The sequence below is a fragment of the Quercus lobata genome, chromosome 10, assembly GCF_001633185.2.
Source record: "Quercus lobata isolate SW786 chromosome 10, ValleyOak3.0 Primary Assembly, whole genome shotgun sequence".
In the NCBI taxonomy this organism is placed as follows: Eukaryota; Viridiplantae; Streptophyta; class Magnoliopsida; order Fagales; family Fagaceae; genus Quercus; species Quercus lobata.
Window position 1 is genome coordinate 40,920,325 of NC_044913.1, and position 9,181 is coordinate 40,929,505.

At 33.1% G+C, this 9,181-nt stretch overlaps 1 protein-coding gene across 2 annotated transcripts; it reads left to right on the forward strand.

The window, feature by feature from the left end:
- The first annotated feature begins 2,258 nt into the window (after positions 1-2,258).
- LOC115965294 (amino acid permease 4) lies at positions 2,259-7,301 on the forward strand. 2 transcript variants are annotated; one of them, XM_031084488.1, is made up of 7 exons: positions 2,259-2,347; positions 4,340-4,460; positions 5,097-5,330; positions 5,526-5,619; positions 5,719-5,933; positions 6,033-6,175; positions 6,353-7,301. In XM_031084488.1, exons 2-7 carry the CDS (start codon positions 4,340-4,342, stop codon positions 7,004-7,006), a joined length of 1,461 nt encoding a protein of 486 aa, XP_030940348.1. In that variant the 5' UTR covers positions 2,259-2,347; the 3' UTR covers positions 7,007-7,301. The 2 variants fall into 2 exon arrangements, with proteins under 2 accessions (XP_030940348.1, XP_030940347.1); XM_031084487.1 differs by lacking the exon at positions 2,259-2,347 and adding an exon at positions 3,903-4,123.
- Positions 7,302-9,181: the final 1,880 nt, after the last annotated feature.

The window sequence follows — 9,181 nt, forward strand, 5'->3', positions numbered from 1 at the left end:
CGTTCCTTTATAGTGAATTTTCTAACCGAATTAGACTCCTAAGTAATTTTTCCCTTTAAGAGGTTCTTAAATATTGGTTTTTGCCTTCATTACCGAATCTTTATACTTATGTATTGTTTATTGCTTAGATTTGGTGATTATAAAGTTAAGTTAATTACTTTTGGTATGTGTTATAATAAATCATATAACTTGTTGAATTAATTTGTTTAATTTGCTGCATAAGTTCCTAGAGGTCTACATAAGAAATTACTATAACTACTCAATAGGTTTCTAAATGGTGGAAGATTGAGAGTCCATTTGGATACTGTTTATTTTACTAAAAACTGAAAACACTGTAACAAAATAATTTTTACATGTATGAATAGTACTATGAAACCCATTTTTAATTAAAATTTTAGTGAAAAAAGACGTTTGTGGGTTCCATGAACAATACAAGGGACCTATTGACAGTGTCATTCCAATGAAATGTGTGGACATTCAAAGAGTAGTGGGTCCCGTATACAGTGCACGGGACCCACTCGCAAGTATGTGTCTCATGTGAATGCACTCTTGGTATAAAATAAAAAAAAAAAAGGAAACGTGAAACGTGAAATACAAAACGCACTATTTTCATCCGTATCCAAACGATGCTAAAATATGCTTGGATCACATAGTGCTCTTAGCAATAAACAAATATATATAAAAAATTAATTAATTAAATTCCTAACCTATATAATTTCTTCATCTAGTTCAGTTGTTATTTAAACCACGTGTCACTTCTGTACTGCTTGACGCTGTTAATAATTGACTGACCACTTAATCTTAACACCACTAAACAATATTAATGAATAGATGATTGAAAAAGATAGAATTCAGCCCTTCAAAATTCAAACATACCGATCTTGTAATGATAGGAGTATTTTGGTTCTCCAATACCTTTCTTTTTCCGCAGTCTTTGGGCAATATCAGATACTGTTCAACAGTAAATAAATTTTTTGTTTTCATCATGGAAGATTGAACGGTCATCACTTATTTTTATTTTTTAAAGGGAAAGTTGTATGCACCTTTTTGTGGCATTCTACCTGTATGTACCTTTTTAAAGGGAAAGTTGATTTTTTAAAGGGAAAGTTTTAAACCATTACTTTCTTATTTATTAAAGACTATATGTTGGTACATATGTACTTTAGGCGCTCCAGATTTTTTCTAATCATAAAGTGGGTTTGAGATATCCTAGCTAGGCTAAGGTAAAAAATTCTCCTTAAACCTACAAGCAACCACTTTATGGTATATGTCAATCAAATTTTGAATGTATATTTTTATTTTATTACTTATTGTTTTCAGCAATGAGATAGGATTTTTGGCATTAAGTCTGGATCAAGTGATGGAACATCTAGAAGTATTAATCTATTGCTTGAGTTTATAGCTAATCCATCTTCCTAATGGTATGTTTGGAACGAAAGAAGATGAGAGGAAATGACTTTGAGAGATCCCATATGAGGTTAATTAATTAAAATTTCTCCTAAAACCTACAATTAGCAAGCAATTTATGGGATGTCAAACAAATTTGGAACATATATATATTGCTAGTATATATTTAATTTTCATATTATTTTCAATGAATGTGGACTTAGCTTTGGGTTTGGATGAAGTAATGCAACACTAGTGTCAACCAACGTAACCTCATAACATTGCATGGACAAGAACTTGTAAAAGGACCGATCTATCGCTTGAGTTTACAGTAAATTTATAGACTTTAAAGATCATGAGGGTTAAAGTTTCTTAGGATATCTGTTTGGGACGAAGGAGAATAGAGAGCCCTCCATCCAAAGATTAGCTTAGCTATATCATTCAATATAGAAGGGACAAAATAATTACATTTGATCATAGAAATGGTCCACCTTTCTTATTTGTGTGTGTTTGTGTCCACAAGTCTGTAACTACTATAAATAACAAAGGGGGACCAAAATTGCACCGTTCAGTACATGAACATGACCATGAATCATGATGATACAAATTTTATTCTTGCACTTGCTTTAGCATCCAATCAAACACATAAAGATATATATATTCATCAAAGGTACGGAGGAGAAGGAAGAAGCATCAATTCTTCTCTTTCAATAAGGATGGACGTGAGGCAATACACGTGAGAAAGCAATACAAAGTTATAATTTCAGCATTATAAAATTTAGTACGTCATTGCCTACAGCCTAGCTATATATAAGCTTGAAACACTAAACCAAAAGAAACTGCAGCAATAGGTTCATAAACCCATCGATCTCGATCTTTTTTTCTTTTAATAAAACCCTCTTTTGTACATATTTTTGAGTTCCTTGTTTTGAGGAAGCAATAGGGGACTTGAATAATTCAGGTGAGACACTTTCATAAATGCTATATATACATTTTTTGGTTTTGGCTTACATATATGTGGCTAAGTGGTTTGTGACATTACTTGTAATCACTTAGCATCAAGCAACATTGGTGGCCAATAGTGCGATCAATTGTTATATTTTGTCTTTTGTTACATTTTTTTTTTCTTCAAATTGTCAGACGGCTCACTTTATTGTATGTTGTATTTTGTTTGCTATATGTTAGTTGTAACAAGGACCAGTAAAATTTCTTAATCATAAGACTGGTGATCATGTTGCAAATGCAAGCTTGAGGTCATGTTGAGTCAAGCTAGATTGATTTGAATTCTATTCCAATTTAAACATTCGATTAAGGTTGTAATTACATTAGGTCCAATAATAAGCCTCATTAACTTAAACCAACCTTAGCTCAAGTCATGTTAGGCATGGATACACCATTCACCAGGCCAAGCTCGCCTAAATATTAGTTCCTCTCCCTTTCTCCCCACCCCACTCTTCCACACATACAACCACAAAAGAAAGTCATTTTTTTTTTTTTATAAAAAAAAATATATGAATATGCAAGATATTTAGAAGGTAGGCCTATTCTGCAACCCGATGGTGCATGGGAAACCGTAAACTTTTTCTTTTCTTAACTTTTAGGTAATGATTCTGAACGATTCACACAGACCACAATTTGGTTCCAAAAAAGCTAGAAAGTAATAAACTTTCTTATATTTTAGAAATTAGTAGAAATGATTTTCTTCCTTGTTTTTTCTTTATTATGTGGATGCTAACAAAAAAAAAATCAAAATCAAAACTGCATCATTTTTTTGTTTGACGGCAATTCATTAATTGATGGGAGTAAGCAGACGGACCACATGAAATTAAACATGTAGCAGAAGTTGATGGGCAATATTGAAACAATCAAAAGTTTATGAATGAAATTGAAATAGTGTCAAATTTAGAAAGTATGGTTTATAATTAAGATATCATTTTTTAATCACTTTTTAAAGCTAAATAATACCAAAATCTCTAAACCCACCAACCCAAAAATTTTCAATAAATTAACTTTCTTGAGTTTTCCATTCTCCTCCTCCCATTTTGTCTTGTTTTTCTTTTCTTGATCTTGATATATGATATTCTTATGTTAGGCCAGATTTTTTTTTTGGCAGATCACTCTCATTCTCACTCTCACTCTCACCAAGATCACTTAATTTTAGTTCTTTTTGGTAGTTCCTCTGAGTTAGATACATATGCATCTGTCTAATGTTCTCGAATATGGGGATAATTCACTGATTAAAATAGTGTTAACTGTTAAGTCATATAGTAGATCTAGAGAGAGAGAGAGAGTTGACTCAATATGTTCTTTCCTGAGATTGATGGGGTTGTTGAAAAATATCAATTTAGGTCGGACCTTGACTTTTTCTCAAAAAAAAAGGTCGGACCTTGACTACCCAGTCATATTGGGTCATAGTATCACGTGGCACCCTTACTTTCTAAACCTTTTTTTTTTTTTTTAATTTTTCATTATCATTATTATTATTTTTCAATTTCAAGAAAACCGTTATATATATCCCCAACCCCTCATTCATTTCCCTCCATTCCCAACGCTTTCTGCTATTTCCTGCATTTCCTCTTCCCAACGCTCCTCTCTCTCTCTCTCTGGGTTAAGCTTTTAGGTGGTGCATACAAAGACTCTCCTTCCTCTTTCTCTCTTGTTTGGGGCTTTAGCTAGTGCATACAAAGAAAATCCTCACTCACTCTATATATGTCTTTGGGTTAGGTTTTGAATGCAAGTGAGACATATTCTTGACCAACTTGCTACTTTTTCTCCTTCATATTTGGCTCTCCATTTGAATCTTTGACATTAAAAACAAAAACCCATTTCCAACTTTTGTTTGTTTTTTGTTCTTTTTCACCAACATATATACATCTTCTTTGTTTGGTTTTTTTTTTTTTTTTTTTTTTTTTTTTTTTTTTTTTTTTTTTTTTTTTTTGTTGAGTACTCAAAGATGGGTGAGAACGCTGCCACAAAGAACAACCAGCACCACCAAGTGTTTGACGTCTCCATAGATGTGCTTGCTCAGAATGGCTCCAAATGCTTCGATGATGATGGCCGTCTCAAACGATCTGGTAAATATCCTCAGTACCCTGTTTGGCTGCTTCCAAAACCTTTTTCTTTTCTTTTTTAAGAGTAAAATCTACATGCAGAACCTCTTTTATAATTATTTCACAAGGCTAGCAAATTCTTAGTATTAGGCAATAAAACTGTGTCTCATGTAAAAACCAATGACAATTCATCACCTCAATTATTATCGTGAAGAAATTGTGGAAAGTATTATGTTTTAGCATTGCTTTTTTTTTTTCCTTGTTAACATAGTATTTTGTTACTCCCTCTTTAAAAACTTTTTTTTCTCTTTTCGTCCGGTAAATTTTTTCAAATTCAGTTCTCTTCATGCAAATTTGAACAAATATTGTAGTTATTTACTAGCAAATTATGAAAGATATCAATTTTATCTTTCTCTTAATATCTTTGCTATTAAAGAAATTTGATGCATGACATGCAGTATTAAAGAAATTTGTTACATGACAGACAAGACTGCTGACATGATACCTAAAAGAAACTGACGCAACCTGTAACAAAATTTAAATCTTCAAAAGTTGGAAACTTGAGCTAAATTTAAGAAAGTAAAATAAATATATTACATGCAGACTTTTGTTTTTTCCGTAACAACTTTCTATGACTCTTACTTCTTTAACATGAATCAGGTACTTTATGGACTGCTAGTGCTCACATAATAACTGCTGTGATTGGATCCGGGGTGCTGTCCCTAGCCTGGGCCATTGCTCAGCTTGGTTGGATTGCTGGACCTACTGTCATGTTCTTGTTCTCCTTTGTCGGTTTCTACTGTTCATCACTGCTGGCTGACTGTTACCGTACCGGTGACCCTGTCTCCGGCAATAGAAACTATACTTACATGGACGCAGTCCGATCCATTCTTGGTATAAACTTCAGTACTGAAAGTTGATTAAAGTATAGTTATCCAAAAACAAAAAAAGAAAAACGGATCATTAAAAAAAAAAACTAAAAGAGTTGTTCCCAAACAAACTCTTAAGTAGTGTTCCAATTCCAGATATAGTTACATGTGAAAAGGATCTTTCTGTGTTTTAATATGGTATGCATTTTGATTTTTTCAGGTGGAGCTAAGTTCAAGGCATGTGGGTTTATTCAGTACTTGAATCTTTTTGGAATAGCTGTTGGATACACCATAGCAGCATCTATAAGCATGACGTGAGTCACAAGATTTGTGATTTATTGCTTTCTTAGTTAGTTTACATGCACTTAATACTAAAATTAATAATTTTAATTGACACATATATATATGTACAGGGCTATCAAGAGGTCTAATTGTTTTCATGCGAGTGGCGACAAGAACCCATGTCACATGTCTACTACTCCATATATGCTCTTGTTTGGTATAACCGAAATTGTGTTTTCTCAAATCCCAGACTTCGATCAAATATGGTGGCTTTCAATAGTCGCTGCTGTCATGTCTTTCACCTATTCTTCAATTGGTCTTGCACTTGGAATTGCCAAAGTTGCAGGTTGAATTAAATTGCTTCAGTATTGTTTTGAACTATACTTTTATTAATTTTCAATTATTTATTTTAACTGACTCAAGCTTGTTCTTCATTGATGAGCAGCTAGAGGAACTTTAAGGGGTAGTCTCACAGGAATAAGCATGGGAGCAGATGTAACTCAAACCCAAAAAATGTGGAGGAGTTTCCAGGCTCTAGGAAACATAGCATTTGCTTACTCATTTTCAGTCATCCTTATTGAAATTCAGGTATACTTCTTTCACTCAAATTAGGAAAAGAAAAATAATTATGTCACTTCAACACATAATATATAAAGATATAATTTTTTTAAGTAATTGGTGACACATGTAATGTTTTAACTTTTAAGCAGTAAATTTTTTAATATTTTTTAAAGTCTAACAAATAGATAATGACCTTTTTTGCAGGACACAGTCAAATCCCCACCATCAGAATCAAAGACAATGAAGAAAGCCACTTTTATTAGCGTTTCTGTAACAACTATATTTTACATGCTTTGTGGGTGTATGGGTTATGCAGCTTTTGGTGACTTAGCACCTGGCAATCTCCTCACTGGTTTTGGTTTCTACCACCCATATTGGCTTCTTGATATAGCTAATGCTGCCATAGTAATTCATCTGGTTGGAGCATACCAAGTATTTTGCCAACCTATCTTTGCCTTCGTTGAGAAAAAGGCAGCAAAAAAATGGCCTGAAAGTGGTTTTATCACCAAGGAATTCCCAATCCCAATCCCGGGTTTGGGCTCATTTAATCTAAACCTCTTCCGGTTGGTTTGGAGAACCATGTTCGTGATGTTAACCACCATTATATCAATGTTGCTTCCCTTCTTCAATGATGTTGTGGGACTTCTTGGTGCACTTGGTTTTTGGCCCTTAACTGTGTATTTTCCGGTTGAGATGTACATTAAACAGAGGAGAATACCAAAGTGGAGCACTAGATGGATGTGCCTCCAAATGCTCAGCATTTCTTGCCTCATAATATCAATTGCTGCTGCTGCTGGTTCAGTTGCCGGTGTTGCTCTCGACCTTAAGTCCTACAAGCCATTCAAGGCCACCGCTTGAACACTATCTGGCTGTCTTTTCTTTTTGATCAATTAACTGTTGAACAAAAGTAAGAAGATCATATTTCAGTTTCATGTAAATGAAACAACCTTAAGGGGTTGGTGTTGGTGTGGTTATTAATTTGTAGTTTTATGTCTGGATTCTGAAAGGTTCTTGTTAAGTTCAAGAATCAAGAAGATGAATTACTTTCTGTGTAATTAAGCATGTCAATTCCAAAGTATGAATCTTCTTATGAAATATCTCAGTTCTTAGCCATAGAAATGCAAATTGGCTATTTGAATAGTTGAATTTTATATGTTCTTGTGAAAAAATATATTGTGTTTCAAGTGTATGGAGCAAGCCTCTCACAACCTGAGGGCACCACAAGCAATGATTTTTTTTTATTTTTTTTGAGAAGACCACAAGCAACGAATATCTTACCAGCACTATATACACGTAATACACAAGTCATTATGGTTTTTGCGCCACTAAAGAAAGACAGAAGACTATAAAATCAAAACCTAAAGGATGTGATTAAAGACTTTTGGAGATCTATACTTTTGCATCTAGGATTGTGTGTGCCACACTCTTTGAAAGCCCTATAGATCAAGATTTAAGGCACTAAAGATTCAATGATCCCGAAGATGCTACATCTAGAATTATGAAATGGTTGGAACCAAATCTTCAAGTGGGTAATTGAAGTCGCGAGGAGGTTGTTCACATGCAACAACCACATATAGGGTAGCATGTGGATTTGAAGCTGTGTTGACTAACATAAGTAAGTTCTAGAGGAGGTAGCAAAAGAAATATATATATATATATATATATATATAAAGCTTTAATTATATATATAGTGGTCTGTTTTGCCTCTAGAGTGTAGTGGGATTTCCATTGGTTTAATTTCCCTACATTACTATATTTTGTGTTTTCTGTTTGGTTATTTATGGTTTTTCTTATGGTATATGTTACTATGTGGTAAATAACCTGGAAATCAATCTAAATTCATAATAGGTTAATTTAACAAGTTGATTAATTTTGCTGCAAAATCAACCAATGTCTAAATTTGTCCTAACAATATATAATTTTAAATGATGTGGCATTATATTGTATGTCAAATCCAAAAAATTACAATTGACACAACATTTTTTTTTCTCTAAAATAGAATTTTAATCTAGTCTAATTTAAGCGTGTATATGTATGTAAATCTTTTTCCTAGAAACTTTAACTCTGGTCATTGTCCTTCCCCCCCCCCCCCCCCCAACACTACAAGAACTTATACTTGCGAAGTGGCCATCAAACTAAGAGTACTCGTGTGCAGTTGACATAACATTTTTTATAATTATTGAGATAATAAGTCGTGATTGATGTACAATAAAAATAATGACAATGATAATTTCAATGAAATTAATGTTTAATTAAAATATGTCACTTTAATATGTTGTGAAATTTATTGTATTTATAATTTTTTAGTATTGTTGAAAAAAATATAATCTTAATTGTGAAATGGAAATGGAGAGAATCTTATAGGATGTTTGGTGGGAAAATTTTTGCATACTAGTTTCCTCTCCCTTTCTTTTGGTCATTGAATTGGTTGGTTGGATTCGTTGGTTGGATTCGAGGGCGGTTCCAAGCCCTACACCAATCAAGTTTATAGGATGAATATGGGCACAACCATATAATTTTGGTGCGAAATATTATTGAGATAACTTCAAAATAAGTTTTGGTTCAGAGTGAGAACAAGTGTGGTCACAGGCTATCTAAGACAGCAACTTTTTAGCTATCTAATTAAGATGGTTTCAGTTCAATACTTGATCCCTTTTCTTGAACAAGTTTGGAATGAGCTTTTAACTCAAATGAAAATTTGTATTATTCTAAGAGTTCGGAATGAGCTTATTTAAACTATTTTATTTTATTTAAAAAATAAGTTAAGTAAAAATACTTTTTTTTTTTTTTTTTGAGAAGCAAGTAAAAATACATTTATACAGGGAAAAAAGTGAGACATTAAAAAAAAGTGTATGTAGAAGATAAGTTCAGCCCAACAAACTCTAACAATGATGTAAGTGACTAGTGAAGACCCACTAACCAATATTGTAACGACCCCACTTCAACTGTGTAGATATTGTCCACTTTGGGGCCCATACCCCTCATGGTTTTGTTCTCCCCCCTAGGGAAGCACATGAGAATGTGTTTATAAGG